The sequence below is a fragment of the Pagrus pagrus genome (genome assembly GCF_965226575.1).
Source record: "Pagrus pagrus genome assembly, chromosome: 2".
In the NCBI taxonomy this organism is placed as follows: Eukaryota; Metazoa; Chordata; class Actinopteri; order Spariformes; family Sparidae; genus Pagrus; species Pagrus pagrus.
The window spans coordinates 370,001-387,456 of record NC_140186.1 but is presented as its reverse complement, the minus strand read 5'-3'; the positions used below and the strand labels follow the sequence as shown (position 1 = coordinate 387,456).

General features: G+C 43.8%; 2 protein-coding genes across 2 annotated transcripts in view; one reads left to right on the top strand and one right to left on the bottom strand.

The window, feature by feature from the left end:
- Positions 1-12,109: 12,109 nt before the first annotated feature.
- On the bottom strand, positions 12,110-17,360 carry opn6a (opsin 6, group member a). The gene is made up of 6 exons (XM_084381827.1): positions 17,184-17,360; positions 16,590-16,795; positions 14,723-14,822; positions 14,332-14,436; positions 14,018-14,241; positions 12,110-13,852 (listed from the first exon to the last, which is right to left on the bottom strand). Exons 1-6 carry the CDS (start codon positions 17,311-17,313, stop codon positions 13,367-13,369), a joined length of 1,251 nt encoding a protein of 416 aa, XP_084237953.1. The 5' UTR covers positions 17,314-17,360; the 3' UTR covers positions 12,110-13,366.
- Positions 17,361-17,406: 46 nt separating this feature from the next.
- The window catches only part of LOC311274285 (EGF-containing fibulin-like extracellular matrix protein 1), an 8,357-nt gene continuing 8,307 nt past the window's right edge, over positions 17,407-17,456 (top strand). Inside the window, exon 1 of the mRNA XM_084381836.1 lies at positions 17,407-17,456. This exon is cut by the window's right edge and continues 24 nt beyond it. The gene's annotated coding sequence lies outside the window, so the exon portion shown is untranslated.

The following is a 17,456-nucleotide window of genomic DNA, read 5'->3' as shown; positions in this document are numbered from 1 at the left end:
TACTACAGTAATACAGTACTGCTTTACTACAGTACTACTTTACTACAGTACTACAGTACTGCTTTACTACAGTACTACAGTACTGCTGTACTACAGTAATACTTTACTACAGTACTGCTTTACTGCAGTAATACTTTACTACAGTACTGCTTTACTACAGTACTACCGCACTGCTTTACTACAGTACTGCTTTACTACCGCACTGCTTAACTACAGTACTGCTTTACTACAGTACTACTTTACTACAGTACTGCTTTACTACAGTAATACAGTACTGCTTTACTACAGTACTACTTTACTACAGTAAGTCTTTAGTACAGTACTACTTTACTGCTTTACTACAGTAATACTTTACTACAGTACTGCTTTACTACAGTACTACAGTACTGCTTTGCTACAGTACTGCTTTACTGCAGTAATACTTCATTACAGTACTGCTTTCCTACAGTAATACTTTACTACAGTACTGCTTTACTACAGTACTACAGTACTGCTTTACTACAGTACTGCTTTACTGCAGTAATACTTTACTACAGTAATACTTTACTACAGTACTGCTTTACTGCAGTAATACTTTATTACAGTACTGCTTTCCTACAGTAATACTTTACTACAGTACTGCTTTACTACTGTACTACTTTACTACAGTGATACTTGTACTACAGTAATACTGCTTTACTACAGCACTACTTTACTATAGTACTACTTTACTACAGTAATATTTTACTGTACTACTTTACTACAGTAATACTTTAATGCAGTACTGCTTTACTACAGCACTATTTTACTACAGTAATACTTTTACTACAGTACTACTTTACTATAGTACTACTTTACTACAGTACTGCTTTACTACAGTAATACTTTAATGCAGTACTGCTTTACTACAGTACTATTTTACTACAGTGATACTTTTACTATAGTACTGCTTTACTACAGTAATACTTTAATGCAGTACTGATTTACTACAGTACTGCTTTACTACAGTAATACTTTAATGCAGTACTGCTTTACTACAGTACTATTTTACTACAGTAGTACTTTTACTACAGTACTGCTTTACTACAGTACTACTTTACTATAGTACTACTTTACTACAGTACTGCTTTACTACAGTAATACTTTAATGCAGTACTGCTTTACTACAGTACTATTTTACTACAGTAATACTTTTACTACAGTACTGCTTAACTGCAGTAATACTACCCAAATTGCTTGTACTAATCTGTGTACTCCATCTAGAAACGTGCGTGTGGGGTTGAGCCGCGGTTTGCGGGCGGTTTACTAAGAGTGACTGTGTTAATGACAGCAGGTCAAACGTGTTGGAGACTGTTTAAATGAGGGTTTAGCGTGTTTCATGGTCTCGTGTTGGTGAGGAAGAGAATAAACATTTCAATGAGCTGCAGCGAAGGAGTCTGATGGTCGCACAAAGGAACGCCATGTGGGAGAAAATCTGTGGAAAAGTTAATGCTGTTGGAAAAACAGGCGAACAGTGGATGAAGTGAGAAGGAGATACCAAGACAACAGAAGAAGAACAAAAGAAACTTGGCGTATAATAATATAAATATGATAATAATAGGAGTTTTGTTATTGCAGGTACTGCGTGACTCCTTCTTGTAGCTGGCTCCAAATCCGCTCTGAGTTCCTCCAACAGCTCCAAACTGGCCAGGCTGGATAGGCGACATGTTCTGATGATAGTTTCCTCATTCATCCCAAAAATGTTCACACGAGGGTGAAAAAAGTGTCTCGGCGTCTCCTTCTTGCAACAATAACTGCAGCCATGTGTGCGCAATTACGCATACAAAGCGTTTGCACCTCCCTTTTGAGACGTGGTAAATATAGACGCAGTTTCTATGAGCAACAATGCTTTCCGGTTTGATAAATCACTGCGTGTGCTAAATTAATATATTTACATGTTCTCCACCCACAACACGCACAATTGCGTGTAAACGCCCCATGTTGCATATTCATCGCTGCAAACGTACTAACTGAATGCAGACGCGCTATTTTGCACCTTTGACAGACGCAACCTTTTTGTGCACTGTTAGTAAATCAGTTTGTACAGTTTTAATACACGCAAACCTTTAGTAGATCCAGCCCTGTGTGTAGACTGTGTGCAGACTGTGTGTAGGTTGTGTGTAGGCTGTGTGCAGAATGTGTGTAGACTGTGTGTAGGCTGTGTGTAGACTGTATGTAGGCTGTGTGTAGACTGTGTGTAGGCTGTGTGTAGACTGTGTGTAGACTGTGTGTAGGCTGTGTGTAGGCTGTGTGTAGACTGTATGTAGACTGTGTGTAGGCTGTGTGTAGACTGTATGTAGGCTGTGTGTAGACTGTGCAGACTGTGTGTAGACTGTGCAGACTGTGTGTAGGCTGTGTGTAGACTGTGCAGACTGTGTGTAGACTGTGTGCAGGCTGTGTGTAGACTGTGTGTAGACTGTATGTAGGCTGTGTGTAGACTGTGTGTAGGCTGTGTGTAGACTGTGTGTAGGCTGTGTGTAGACTGTATGTAGACTGTGTGTAGGCTGTGTGTAGACTGTATGTAGGCTGTGTGTAGGCTGTGTGTAGACTGTGTGTAGGCTGTGTGTAGACTGTATGTAGACTGTGTGTAGGCTGTGTGTAGACTGTATGTAGGCTGTGTGTAGACTGTATGTAGACTGTGTGTAGGCTGTGTGTAGACTGTATGTAGGCTGTGTGTAGACTGTGCAGACTGTGTGTAGACTGTGTGTAGGCTGTGTGTAGGCTGTGTATAGACTGTGCAGACTGTGTGCAGACTGTGTGTAGACTGTGTGTAGGCTGTGTGTAGACTGTGTGTAGACTGTATGTAGGCTGTGTGTAGACTATGTGTAGACTGTGTGTAGGCTGTGTGTAGGCTGTGTGTAGACTATGTGTAGACTGTGTGTAGGCTGTGTGTAGGCTGTGTGTAGACTGTGTGTAGGCTGTGTGCAGACTGTGTGTAGACTGTGTGTAGGCTGTGTGCAGACTGTGTAGGCTGTGTGTAGGCTGTGTGTAGACTGTGTGTAGACTATATGTAGGCTGTGTGTAGCCTGTGTGTAGACTGTGTAGACTGTGTGTAGGCTGTGTGTAGACTGTGTAGACTGTGTGTAGGCTGTGTGTAGACTGTGTGTAGACTATATGTAGGCTGTGTGTAGCCTGTGTGTAGACTGTGTAGACTGTATGTAGGTTGTGTGTAGGCTGTGTGCAGACTGTGTGTAGACTGTGTGTAGGCTGTGTGTAGACTGTGTGTAGGCTGTGTGCAGACTGTGTGTAGACTGTGTGTAGGCTGTGTGTAGGCTGTGTGTAGACTGTGTGTAGGCTGTGTGTAGGCTGTGTGCAGACTGTGTGTAGACTGTGTGTAGGCTGTGTGTAGGCTGTGTGTAGACTGTGTGTAGGCTGTGTGTAGGCTGTGTGAAGGTTGTGTGTAGGTTGTGTGTAGGCTGTGTGTAGGCTGTGTGTAGGCTGTGTGTAGACTGTGTGTAGGCTGTGTGTAGGCTGTGTGAAGGCTGTGTGAAGGTTGTGTGTAGGCTGTGTGTAGGCTGTGTGTAGACTGTGTGTAGGCTGTGTGTAGGCTGTGTGCAGACTGTGTGTAGACTGTGTGTAGGCTGTGTGTAGGCTGTGTGCAGACTGTGTGTAGACTGTGTGTAGGCTGTGTGTAGACTGTGTGTAGACTGTGTGAAGGTTGTGTGTAGGTTGTGTGTAGGCTGTGTGCAGGCTGTGTGTAGGTTGTGTGTAGGCTGTGTGTAGACTATGTGTAGGCTGTGTGTAGGCTGTGTGTAGACTGTGTGTAGGCTGTGTGTAGACTGTGTGTAGACTGTGTGAAGGTTGTGTGTAGGTTGTGTGTAGGCTGTGTGCAGGCTGTGTGTAGGTTGTGTGTAGGCTGTGTGTAGACTATGTGTAGGCTGTGTGTAGGCTGTGTGTAGACTGTGTGTAGGCTGTGTGTAGACTGTGTGTAGACTGTATGTAGGCTGTGTGTAGGCTGTGTGTAGACTGTGTAGACTGTGTGTAGGCTGTGTGTAGGCTGTGTGTAGACTGTGTAGACTGTGTGTAGGCTGTGTGTAGGCTGTGTGTAGACTGTATGTAGGTTGTGTGTAGGCTGTGTGCAGACTGTGTGTAGGCTGTGTGTAGACTGTGTGTAGGCTGTGTGCAGACTGTGCGTAGACTGTGTGTAGGCTGTGTGTAGACTGTGTGTAGGCTGTGTGTAGGCTGTGTGTAGGCTGTGTGTAGGCTGTGTGCAGACTGTGTGTAGACTGTGTGTAGGCTGTGTGTAGGCTGTGTGCAGACTGTGTGTAGACTGTGTGTAGGCTGTGTGTAGGCTGTGTGCAGACTGTGTGTAGACTGTGTGTAGACTATATGTAGGCTGTGTGTAGGCTGTGTGTAGACTGTGTAGACTGTATGTAGGTTGTGTGTAGGCTGTGTGCAGACTGTGTGTAGACTGTGTGTAGGCTGTGTGTAGACTGTGTGTAGGCTGTGTGTAGACTATGTGTAGACTGTGTAGACTGTGTGTAGGCTGTGTGTAGGCTGTGTGTAGACTGTATGTAGGCTGTGTGTAGGCTGTGTGCAGACTGTGTGTAGACTGTGTGTAGGCTGTGTGTAGACTGTGTGTAGACTGTGTGAAGGTTGTGTGTAGGTTGTGTGTAGGCTGTGTGCAGGCTGTGTGTAGGTTGTGTGTAGGCTGTGTGTAGACTATGTGTAGGCTGTGTGTAGGCTGTGTGTAGACTGTGTGTAGGCTGTGTGTAGACTGTGTGTAGACTGTATGTAGGCTGTGTGTAGGCTGTGTGTAGACTGTGTAGACTGTGTGTAGGCTGTGTGTAGGCTGTGTGTAGACTGTATGTAGGTTGTGTGTAGGCTGTGTGCAGACTGTGTGTAGGCTGTGTGTAGACTGTGTGTAGGCTGTGTGCAGGCTGTGTGTAGGTTGTGTGTAGGCTGTGTGCAGGCTGTGTGTAGGTTGTGTGTAGGTTGTGTGTAGGCTGTGTGCAGGCTGTGTGTAGGTTGTGTGTAGGTTGTGTGTAGACTGTGTGTAGACTGTGTCACACCGCGGTGAGGAGTGTCCTGTCTTGGGTTTTTGTCTTGTGAAATTCATGTTTTATTTTGAAAAGTAACTCTCCTCTCGTTTCAGGTCACTTGCCCTTCCTCTTGTGTCACCGGTCTGGCGTCTCCCCTGATCCCTGATTGTTTCCACCTGTGTCATCCCTCCTCATGTGTATATAGTCTTTGTCTTCCCCTGTCTGCGTTGCCAGAGTATTTCGTTCGTCTTGTCGAATACATCCAGCCCTGTTCACAGCCTTGTTCTCTGCCTCGTTCCGTGCTAAGTTAAGTATTGCCAAGCTTTATTTTGTGGTTAGTAGTCCTCTGAAGAAGAGTGATTTTTTGTTAATAGTATTTTATGGTCAGTTTTTTGTTTCTGTCATATAGCTTCATAGCCTTTGTTTTTTCCTCCGTTTTGGAGCGTTTTTTGTTCATAAAGTTTTGTAATTCAGAGTAGGTTAATTTTTATAGCCTGTGAGCCCTCCTCGTTGAGTGATTTTCAGTTTGTTAAATTTTCATAGAGATAGTTCTTGAGATCAGTGTAGTTTTCCATTCGTGTTTTTGTGCTGTCTGTCGTTCTGTGTTTGGTCCCCTGGACACATAGATTTTCATAGCCTAATGTTTTGTCATTCTGTCTGAAGAGCTGCTAAACAGAAAATAAAAGCCTGTCGATACTGCCACCTCTCTGCATCTGAGTCCTCTTTATCTGCTAAGCCTGACAGACTGTGTGTAGACTGTGTGCAGGCTGTGTGCAGGCTGTGTGCAGGCTGTGTGCAGACTGTGTGCAGGCTGTGTTGTGAGGCAGTTTGACTTCATCGACATGTTTGTACAGTTTAACGACACCACAGGCAGATTTGTGTCAAAGTCTAAAGATCAGGTCTGTCCTCAGGGTCCACGGTCCTGGATCCTCTCAGGACGTCAGAGGACCGGTCCAACATCATTCCTCCACGGTCACAGGACAAGAACAAACCCAGTGGGTCGGCTCTGATTTATTGATAATGATCTGTCAAACACAAACAGACTCTGACTCCTGCTTCAGTCAACACTAAGTACATTATTAAGTACAGTTTTGAGGTTCTTGTAGTATTTCCATTTTCTGAGATCCCAAACTGATCTGAGAGATGTTGTAGGTTTCCATGGAAGCTGCGGTCCTGCTTGACTTCCACTATCATCATCATTTTTTTTTTGAACAATGTTTTTATTAATTTCCAATAAGAACATACAAAGCACATTGACATATGCCACACAAGTTACGCAATGAGATGCAGGTGAACCTCGCTGCATACACATACATACAGAAAAGATAAACACGCACACAAACATACATATCCACATAAAATAATTACAATAATAAATAAAATAGAATGAGAGAAATTAAAATTAAAAATTAAAAATAAAAAAAAATAAATAAAAAAAAAATAAATAAATAAAAAAAAAAAATAAATAAATAAAAAATAAAAAATAGTCACACACAGAATAGCTCTACAGATAAATATAATCTATTGTTGCTTGAGGAAGTCCATTAAGGGTGCCCACACTTCTTCAAATTCTTGTACTTTACCCCTGATTACATAGGTTAGCTTTTCTAATGTAACATACATTGCCATCTCTCTAATCCAAGATTGTGTAGATGATATTTCAGTGTCTCTCCAAGACAAAGCAACCCTCCTCCTGGCCTGCAGGAGGCCAAAGTTGATCAGAGTCTTACACTTGGAGTTAACAGAAAAACAATCTGGGTATATCCCTAAAATACAAAGTTTTGCTACACAGGGTACCTGAATACCTGTAATTTTACTTAGAGTGTGAACAACCATTTTCCAAAAAGTTACCAGTTTAGGACATTCCCATACACAATGAATCAAAGTACCTTTCTCAGTCAAACATTTCACGCAAGTATCTGGAATGTCAGGGGACCATTTATTGAGTTTCTCAGGGGTTATGTATGTTCTCATTAACCATTTGTGTTGTAGCAGTTTCATGCGAGTATTAATGGTTTGTGTTTGAGCTTTTATACAAGCTGTCGCCCACTCAGCTTCTTCAATATCTTCCTTAATATCTGAACTCCATGCCCTCCTTCTGTCATGACTAGATTCCTCATCATGTGAGACAAGTACTGTATATAGTATAGAGATTTGGCGTTTCCCATTCATGTGTTTTAACACAATGTCCTCAAGGCAGGACAGCGGCGGTTCTTGTGTATCCTGATGACACTTTGATGAAATGAAATGCTTCAATTGCAAGTATTTAAAAAAGTGTTTTTTTGGAATTAAATATTTCAAACAAAGATCATTAAATGTAAGTAAGGTGCCCTGAGCATATAAGTCTCCAATTTTTTGCACCCCCCTGTCGGCCCAAATTTGAAAACCACCATCTGCCCGGCCAGGAGTGAACCATGCATTATTCCAAATAGGTGAAAATTGAGAGATGGGAGGTGTATCACCAATATGTCTATGAGCTTTAAACCATATATCAATAGAGTTCTTAAGGAAAGGATTTGTTGTTTTTTTCTTCAAAGTTTTAAGATCTGCTGAATATAAATATAGGCTTAGTGGCAGCTTAGATATTGATGCTTGTTCAATATGAACCCATGCTGGAGGAGAATGTGTGACAAAATAAAACATAGCACTACGCAGCTGAGCGGCCCAGTAATACCACTGTAAACTGGGCATCTGTAATCCTCCCCTATCATATGGCAAATACAATAATCTGAGTCTTAATCTAGGTTTTCGATTGTTCCAGATAAACCTACAGAATGCGTTATTAATTTCTTTAAAAAAAGATTTTGGTAGTGGCATTGGAAGTGATTGAAATAGATATAAGAATTTCGGCAAGATAGTCATCTTGATTATATTGATCCGGCCAATCATTGATATTGGCATTGTTGTCCATTTTTCAAGTAATTCTTGTACCTCTCTCATCAACGGGTCATAGTTTGCTTGAACGACTGTATTAATTTGGGGGGTAATCTTAATTCCAAGATAGGTGAAGCCTTCCCTCGCATTAAAAAAGGGTGTTGTTATGACTGGATTACTTCTTTCATCTTTGTTCAGGAAAAGTATAGAAGATTTTGTATTATTAATACTGTATCCAGAAAACTGACCAAACCTATTAATTAAATGTAATAATGTCTGGACACTGTTTGATAACTTTGACAAAAAAAGAATCACATCGTCTGCATATAACGATATCCTATGTTCATGATCTCCAATTGTTATTCCTGATAAATTAGCTTCGGCTCTAATGGACATGGCTAAAGGCTCAATGGCTAAAATGAACAATAGTGGGGAGAGAGGACAGCCCTGACGAGTTGACCTCTCTAGCGTTAACGAGCTTGATAAATTGTTATTCGTCATTACGCGTGCTGTAGGGTTAGTATATAATAATTCTATCCATTTCATAAATTTTCCCCCAAGTCCATATCTTGGTAGCAAATTGAACAAATAATGCCACTCAATTCTATCAAACGCTTGTCTAGCATCTAGAGATAACAGCGCTGTATCCCTGGTATTATTTTTAGAGTGGATTATGTTGAGGACCCTTCTTATGTTATGAAATCCCTGACGAGTCTGTACAAACCCATTCTGATCACTATGTACCAAAAAAGGGATATGTGGATCTAGCCTTTTAGCAAGAATTTTACTCAATATTTTTGTGTCTACTCCCATAAGACTAATAGGTCTGTATGAAGAGCAGTCAGTCGGTATTTTCCCAGGTTTCAAAATAAGAACTATTGTAGCAAGTCTTAAAGTTGGTGGTAATGTACCATTATTAAATGACTCGTTAAACATATCCAAAAGTGGGGTCAACAACTGCTTCTGGAAGGTTTTATAAAACTCTATTGGTAGGCCATCAGGCCCTGGAGTTTTGCCTGAGTTGATGCTTTTAATGGCCTGCAATAGCTCTTCCATTGTTATGTCCTTATCCAGGTCCACTTTAACTTCCTCTGTGAGCGTTTTAAACTGAAGCTGATTAAGAAAGGTATCTCTATAAGCGGGCATGGGGGAGCATTCTGACCTGTATAGTGATTGATAAAAATCCTTAAATGTGTTATTAATATCCAGAGGATCGCTTAATATCTCCCCTGATTGAGTAGTTATGCCATTAATGGCTCTTTCAGATTGTATTTTTTTGATTCTCCAAGCTAACAATTTGCCTGCCTTTTCTCCCTGGTCATAAAAGGCTTGGTTCAGCCACAGTAGACTTTTTGCTGCTTTATCAGATGTTAATTTATTATATTCTGTTCTTAAAATTAATAACTGTTTTTGTTTTTCAGGGTCATCTTTATTATTTATATCTATTTCCAAAGATTTTATTTGCTTCTCTAATTCATTAATTTCTGCTTTTTGTTTCTTGTTTTTAGTACTAGTGAAACTAATAATTTGCCCTCTAATATAAGCCTTGAAGGCTTCCCATCTAATGCACGCATTAGTTTGGTTAGTATTAATCTGAAAGTAGACATCAATCTTATCCTCTAAATATTTAACAAATTCAGGACTCTTAAGCCATCTCACTTGCAGACGCCAATTAGGAGGAGACTGATGAAGTTTCTCCATTTGTACAGACATGGAAATGGGGGAGTGATCACTAATAACTATACAGTCATACCAACAATTCTTAATTTTGGATACCAGTTCTTGTGATACTAAAAAATAATCAATGCGAGACCTGGACTTATGTATTCCTGAATAGCATGAGTATTCCAAATTATCTGGGTTAAGTTTTCTCCAGATTTCAGATAAATTCAAGTCATTGATATATTGTAGGATTGTTTTTCTAGATTGTTTTTTATGGGGATCGTTTTTCGTAGAGCGGTCTACTGACGGGTTCAGAGTGCAATTGAAATCCCCACCAATAACGTTTAAGCCATACATTGAAGACAAGGTTAAGAAGAAGTCTTCAAAAAATTTAGGGTTGTCCTCATTAGGACCATATATGCTGACCAAATTCAATGCGAGAGACAGGATCCTACCCTGGGCGATTACAAACCTTCCTTGGGGGTCCTGGATTGTATTAGTAAGTTGAAAAGGAATTGTTTTGTGGATAAGAATTAGTACCCCCCTAGCATAATTGTTATATGTAGCATGTATAACTTGACCAGGCCACCTACGCTGTACTTTTTTAATTTCAGTAACTGTTATATGAATTTCCTGAAGAAAAATTATTTTAGAATGTAGGTTTTTAAGTCTGTTCATTACCTGTTTCAGTTTAGTTAACTTATTGAGTCCCCTGACATTCCAGCTTGTAAATCTTAAATCAGACAGTTTTGGACTTTCCATGTTGTGCAGTGAGATACATGACCATGTTGAGTGTGACAAAAAAATAAAGACACAGAATAAATAAAAGTAATAACAACTGAACTAGACATATAAAAACACTTAACCTTTTAAATCCCGCCCCCCCTTCCCTTACTTAAACTAAACGTGTAAGGGCAAATACCAATCCACACTAATGAGGAGTGGTTTAACTGTAGGCACTTCTCTCAGACAGCCCACATGGTCCCCCCCCAGCCTCGCATCCCTACCTGAACATTCAAACACTTACTGTCCTAGAATGATAAATATGAAGTATAATATTATTAACGCTTCTTGATTTAACTGCTTCAATAGCCTGTATCAAATACACAAGTGTATAGGCCTATAGTAGGTGCATAAAATAAAGTGTCCACCAAATATGGTAGTAGAAGCTCTGCATATAATTAAAATAAATAAAAAGGTACAAAATGTATATAAAATTAACCTGTATTAAGCTGCAGTGCACCTATATTGTCCATATCAGTCTTTTTGTAGTTACCTATACTCCTCAGGGTTTAGAAGTTTAGGAGTTTGGAAGAAAGTTCTCAGCTTCTTCTGGTGTGGAGAAAAGGATTATCTTCCCGTTGTGTAGAGCCCTCATTTTGCAAGGGCGCAAGGTGAATCCCCGAAAGCTTCCCGCTTCAATGAACTTTTTTCTCACTGCATTGAATGGGCTCCGTGCTTTAATGGTTTCCGCTGATAGGTCTTGAGCAAAGAAGATTTTGTGACCATCGTGAGAGAGCGAACGTTGTTTGGATGTGTTGAAAACAAACTCGCGGTCTTGAAATCGTAGGAAGCGAATGATTACAGCTCTGTTATGAGCCGGTCTTGGTCTTGCCAGTGTGCGGTGCGCTCTTTCCAAAGTGAACGACTTGGTGCCGTCGAGCCCCAACCAGACTGGTAACATACGCTGGATGTAATCAATCATGGGTTGAGTTCCTTCAGCGCTTTCAGGGAGCCCCACCAACCTTAAGTTATTTCTCCGAGCACGATTTTCCATATCTTCCGTCTTGGACTCCAAATAGGCGATGCGTTTAGCGGCGTCAGTCATCTCCGTTTTCACACTCTGCAGGCCGTCTTCGGTGTCTCCTATGCGCCCCTCAGCCTCCGCGAGCCGCTTAGCATTAGCGGTGATATCCTGTTGAAGGTCCGCAAAGCTCTTTTTCACAGCATCGACAGAGCTATTCATCACAGCTATGCATCTCTCCACGTTGTCGAGTTTTGCCCCGAAGCCATCGAGGGTACTTATCTTGGTGTTAGTCGCGGTGACAGTAGAGCGAAGTGACTGTAGCTCTGTTAGCACCGCGGCTAAATCATTCCCTGGGCTGGTCGGAGCGTCAGCAACATCGGCTACCGGAGTAGTTTTGGACTTCTGAGAGGCACGGGTTTTGGAGTTGTTCTCACAGTCTTTAAGCGTCGTTTGTTTAGACATCTTTTAGAAGTAGTTAGAAGCGTTAATGACTAGGACTTTTCAAACTTTTAGCAAAGCTGTGAGGAGACCCCGCTCTAAGCTGCCATCTTGGTCCGCGGCTCTACAGCGCCCCCTCACTATCATCATCATTGTTATTATTGTTATACTTTTAGTGTTATTAATGTTCATATCTCAATTAGTAAAGCTGTTATTACTGCTGCAGTAACTCTCTCTCTCCCCCCCCTCCCCCCCTCTCCCCCTCTCTCTCTCTGTCTCTGTCTCTGTCTCTCAGTCTCAGTTCAATTCAAAGGAGCTTTATTGGCATGAAAGTTTAACAACAATGTTGCCAAAGTATCAAAACACAACTCGCCAAAACACTCAGAACACAACAAATAACACAAACACAACACCAAGATTAATTTACATTATTATATATACAGTATATACAGTGTGTGTGTGCATGTGTGTGTATGTGTGTGTGTCCCTCAGGTTGTAGCATGTTGACACAGGCTGTGTCTCAATTCAGGGGCTGCAGCCTTCAGAGACGCGGCCTTCGCGGTCCACGAGGGCCGGGTCCTTCGGACAGGTCTTTGAAGGCCTCGTCCACCGTTGTTAAATGGGACGGTCTAGCCTTCGGAGTATTTCCTGGTTGGTCACCAGATGTTCCCGCCCCTTACCCTTACGTCACGATTGTGAATGAAGAGATGCATTAAAGTCTGTTTTGGTTCAAATCTATCAAACGTGTACATTTATTTGTGTGTGTGTGTATAAAAAATAATGACAAAATCTAAATTGAATTATCAACATTACAAAATAAACATTAACCCATTGGTGAATAACAACTATATTTACCACAGCATCACCAGCGTCACGTGTTGTAACTGAAAGTTAACATCTGGAGGTTTTATAGTCCCCTGAAGTTTAACATATCAGGTGTTGGATGTTCAAATGACTAAAAGCCGAGTATAAACCCATTACTTCAATTTGAATGTCATGTCTGCGCCACTTGATGTCGCCTTTCTTTCCCTCTTCTGTTTCGGGACTGAGCAGCGGTGTGCAAAGGATCTTGGGATATGAGAGGCCGTGAAGGATAGTAGCGGTGCGTCCTCCGAAAAGAGGGAAAAGAAGGCTGCATTTGAAGGAGCCTTCGACCTGGGACAGCCTTCGCACAGCGTTGTGACGTAGTTGGGCACATTGGGCAGCAGGTATGCCCTGTCTCCTTCTCCCAGGAGTATTTTAATGTTGAGAGGTGGTTCAGCTCTTTGAACTCTGAGATTACAGAGTTGAACTTGTTAAAATAAATGTGTTGAGATGCACCCCGTCTGAAGTGGGTGCAGAACGCTGCAACTCTGTTTTACTGTGAAGCTCCAGAGATGTTCTGTGGACTACGAGACTTCACCTGACTTTCAGGAGAAGAAGAACTCGTTGACCTCATGTCAGTTTGTGATTGGAGGATTTAAAACAGGAAGTGAAATCACTGTGACTCTGATCACTACATGTAACTTCTTACAGAAACTTGAAGTTATCTTCTTCTGTACTGTGTGACATCATCTGCTGACGTCTGCCTGAACTGAGCAGACGTCAGCCCGTCACATGATCAACGTTTAACCAATCAGAGCTGGTCCTCATCCAGGTGAGCTTGTCAGAGTCTCTCACATTCATACTCTGGCCCGGCGTCAGAGGGGCGGGGCATGTTGATGTAGAACACCTCCTTGTTGACGGGCGGTGGCGTGCGGGGCGGGCTCCCCACCCCAGAGTCCGGGCTGGGCAGTGGGTAAGGCTGCTGGGGAGTGGGCGAGTACTTCTTCTCTGTCCGGTTCAGAGGAACTTTGAGTCTGGCTCCGCCTCCTGCAGCTCGGCCATGGGCGTCGGCCTTCGGCTTGAACCGCTTCAGCTTGACGGTGTCTTTGGTGTCGCGAGTGCACGGCAGCAGGATGGCCACGTCTTTGCGAAACTTGGAACTGAGTCCGAAGTAGATGAGGGGGTTGTAGAAGCTGGCGGACTTGGCGAAGAGACGGGTGAAGATGCTGGTGAGGTTGGGCACATGGAAGCCCCAGGCGGACCACATTGACACCACTGCGTACGGAGACCATGCCAGGATGAAGGCTGTACAGATCACTATGGAAACCTGCAAGACACAATTGATTATTGGACCAATCAGAAGCTTCACATCAATCCTCACACGTCAGAAGACAATAGAGAGTCAGAGGGAGTCTGGATCCTGACACAGGACCATCACTGCACCAGGACCAGGTCTTCACTCTGCTGTTTCACGATGGTCTGTGTGACTCACGATGGTGACGTCTCTCTCAATCTTCCTCTGGCGGTCGGTCAGGTCGCCCTCTGCTGACAGAGCGTTGCCTCTCTTCACCGTGTTGATGATGGACACGTAGCAGAAGAGCATGATGAGCACCGGGATGAAGAAGCAGAAGATGAAGATGGAGATGATGTAGGACCTGTAGACGCTTGAGTAGGTCGCTTTGGCCCAGTCTATCTCACAGGTGCCGTATCCACGATCTGCAGGGGGGGCATGGAAGGGTCAGTGGTCAAGGGTCAGGGGTCAATGAAAGCAGAGGTAAACAGACTCTTATTCTGAAGTCTTCCTGCCTTTGTAGCTGCCCCAGCCGAGCAGCGGTGCTCCAGACCAGAATCCAGCTGTGATCCAGATGAGCAGCAGACAGACAGACACGCTGGTGCTGCTGATGTGACGCGCTGAAACACAACATTTACCCATTGTGGACATTTCAAAATGGTTTCAGCTACAGGTGTCTGTTGAGTGACGGCACCCTCTAGTGCCCAGGTGACAGTTCAGAGCACAGAGGAAGGCCTCAAACAGGAAGTCATTGTTTTAACCATAAAGGTCAGCTAACCTGGACATGATCGTAAATGTAACCAAACTACAACATTTCACTAACTTTAATGTAGCAAGGTGAAGCTTGACCTCCATCTATCAGACCTGACCAATCAGAAGCCTGCTACATAAAAAAATGTTTATGACCTCTGCTCGGGTGACATCCTTTGATGTAGCGGGTGATGCTGATCACTGTCAGTGTGTTGATGCTGCTCAGACCAAACACCAGCGTGAAGAAACCGTCCACCTGGAGGAGACAAACAGGACAGGTAACAGGTGTGTTCCTGTTCAGGCTCCGCCTCCTTCAAACCATCAGGTCCATCGTGACACAACAGCATGTCCTCTGATTGACACATGGCTGATATATAAACCTTCATCTGAAGCTCACAGGTGAGTCTCAAGTGTCTCTCAGGTGTGTCTCAGGTCAGTCACAGGTGAGTCTCAAGTGTCAAATTCAAATTCAAAGGAGCTTTATTGGCATGAAAGTTTCAACAATTTTGCCAAAGCATCAAAACACAATATACAGTATTGTCAAAGTGAAAGATTACAGAATAAATAATACATATATAATTAATAATGATAATAACAATAATAATAATAATAATAATAATAATAATAATAATAAAACAAATACATTAATAAAGAAAAGAAAAAAAATGTGTGTTTGTTTTGGGTCAGTCACAGGTGAGTCTCGGGTCAGTCACAGGTGTGTTTCGGGTCAGTCACAGGTGAGTCTCGGGTCAGTCACAGGTGTGTTTCGGGTCAGTCACAGGTGAGTCTCGGGTCAGTCACAGGTGTGTTTCGGGTCAGTCACAGGTGAGTCTCGGGTCAGTCACAGGTGAGTCTAGGGTCAGTCACAGGTGAGTCTCGGGTCAGTCACAGGTGAGTCCACAATGTGCGAGTACATGGGAAAGATGCGAGCAGACGTGGCTTCTAATCAAGAGGTCTTGGTGAAGCTAAGCGCGGCGAAAGCTACAGAAGAGATGGATGAATAAAGACGGCAATAAGGGCTCTCACACCATCCCAGTTAACAACCAAATAACTGAAACTAACCTATATCGATTGGACCACCTTATGACTGTGTTACACTCCAGGCAACAAGTAGAGACTGTTGTTCACTCATGATGGACCAATACAGACACTGTGCAGACACACACGTAGTCTGTTGACTGTCTAGAGCTGGACTGCAGCTCTGTTCACTGCATGCTGCTGTAACATGTACGTCAAAATACAAAAGAAATATAATTTGTGGAAATAATGTATTCTGTGGGTAACGGGGGCGGGACTAGATAAGCATCTGCTTCTCCCGCTTTCCCTTTCGGCCATGTGTACTACCTGATTTTAACTAAGATGATGTGTGATGATGACTGTCTAATAACATGCCGAAGTAAATAAATAAATAAATAAGTCTAGGGTCAGTCACAGGTGAGTCTCGGGTCAGTCACAGGTGTGTTTCGGGTCAGTCACAGGTGAGTCTCGGGTCAGTCACAGGTGAGTCTCGGGTCAGTCACAGGTGTGTTTCGGGTCAGTCACAGGTGAGTCTCGGGTCAGTCACAGGTGAGTCTCGGGTCAGTCACAGGTGTGTTTCGGGTCAGTCACAGGTGAGTCTCGGGTCAGTCACAGGTGAGTCTCGGGTCAGTCACAGGTGTGTTTCGGGTCAGTCACAGGTGAGTCTCGGGTCAGTCACAGGTGTGTTTCGGGTCAGTCACAGGTGAGTCTGGGGTGAGTCACAGGTGAGTCTAGGGTCAGTCACAGGTGTGTCTCGGGTCAGTCACAGGTGTGTCTAGGGTCAGTCACAGGTGAGTCTCGGGTCAGTCACAGGTGAGTCTCGGGTCAGTCACAGGTGTGTTTCGGGTCAGTCACAGGTGAGTCTGGGGTCAGTCACAGGTGAGTCTAGGGTCAGTCACAGGTGTGTCTCGGGTCAGTCACAGGTGTGTCTAGGGTCAGTCACAGGTGTGTCTCGGGTCAGTCACAGGTGAGTCTCGGGTCAGTCACAGGTGTGTTTCGGGTCTACCTGGCAGGTCCAGATGGAGGAGATGATGTAGCTGCTGTCCTGGAAGACGTTGAAGATCTCAATGATGCCTCTGGAGTAGCCGAACACGGAGATACTGGCGTCGGAGATGGCCAGGTTAAAGGTCAGGTAGTCGGTGGGCTGCAGGGTGGCTCTCTGTCTGTAAAGGACGAAGAGGACGATGCTGTTTCCAAACCAGGACAACCACCCTGAACACACCACAGAGACAGAGACACACAAAGTGTTCACGCCTGAACACACAACAGTAACACAGTTAACAGACAGCTGCTCCACTTTCACTTCTCTCTGCAGTAAATCCTGACTGAGCTCACCGTCTCTGACGAGTTACAGACCAGGAGGGCAACAAAACAGGAGGAGACATCGTTCTCCCCGGTCACCATCCACGGAATAACTCTACACCACAGAAGAAGAGGTGTGTGTAGCAGTGTGTGTAGCCGTGTGTAGCCGTGTGTGTAGCAGTGTGTGTAGCCGTGTGTGTAGCAGTGTGTGTAGCAGTGTGTAGCCGTGTGTGTAGCAGTGTGTGTAGCCGTGTGTGTAGCAGTGTGTGTAGCAGTGTGTGTAGCCGTGTGTACTCACCCAGCAGCAGCAGGTACACTCCGATGATAGTCTCTCCCTGGTCAGACAGAGGAGGGTCTTTGCCCCCCCCCAGGATGAAGCTGTTGTTCCTCCAGGGAGGTCCGCCGGCTGCTGGGCTGATCCCCGACATGATGAAGAGTAGTGAGGAGTGTGAGGAGTGTGAGGAGTGTGTGAGGAGTGTGAGGAGTGTGAGGAGTGTGTGAGGAGTGTGAGGAGTGTGTGAGGAGTGTGAGGAGCTTCTGGAGGAGGAGCAGCAGCAGGAGGAGGAGGACG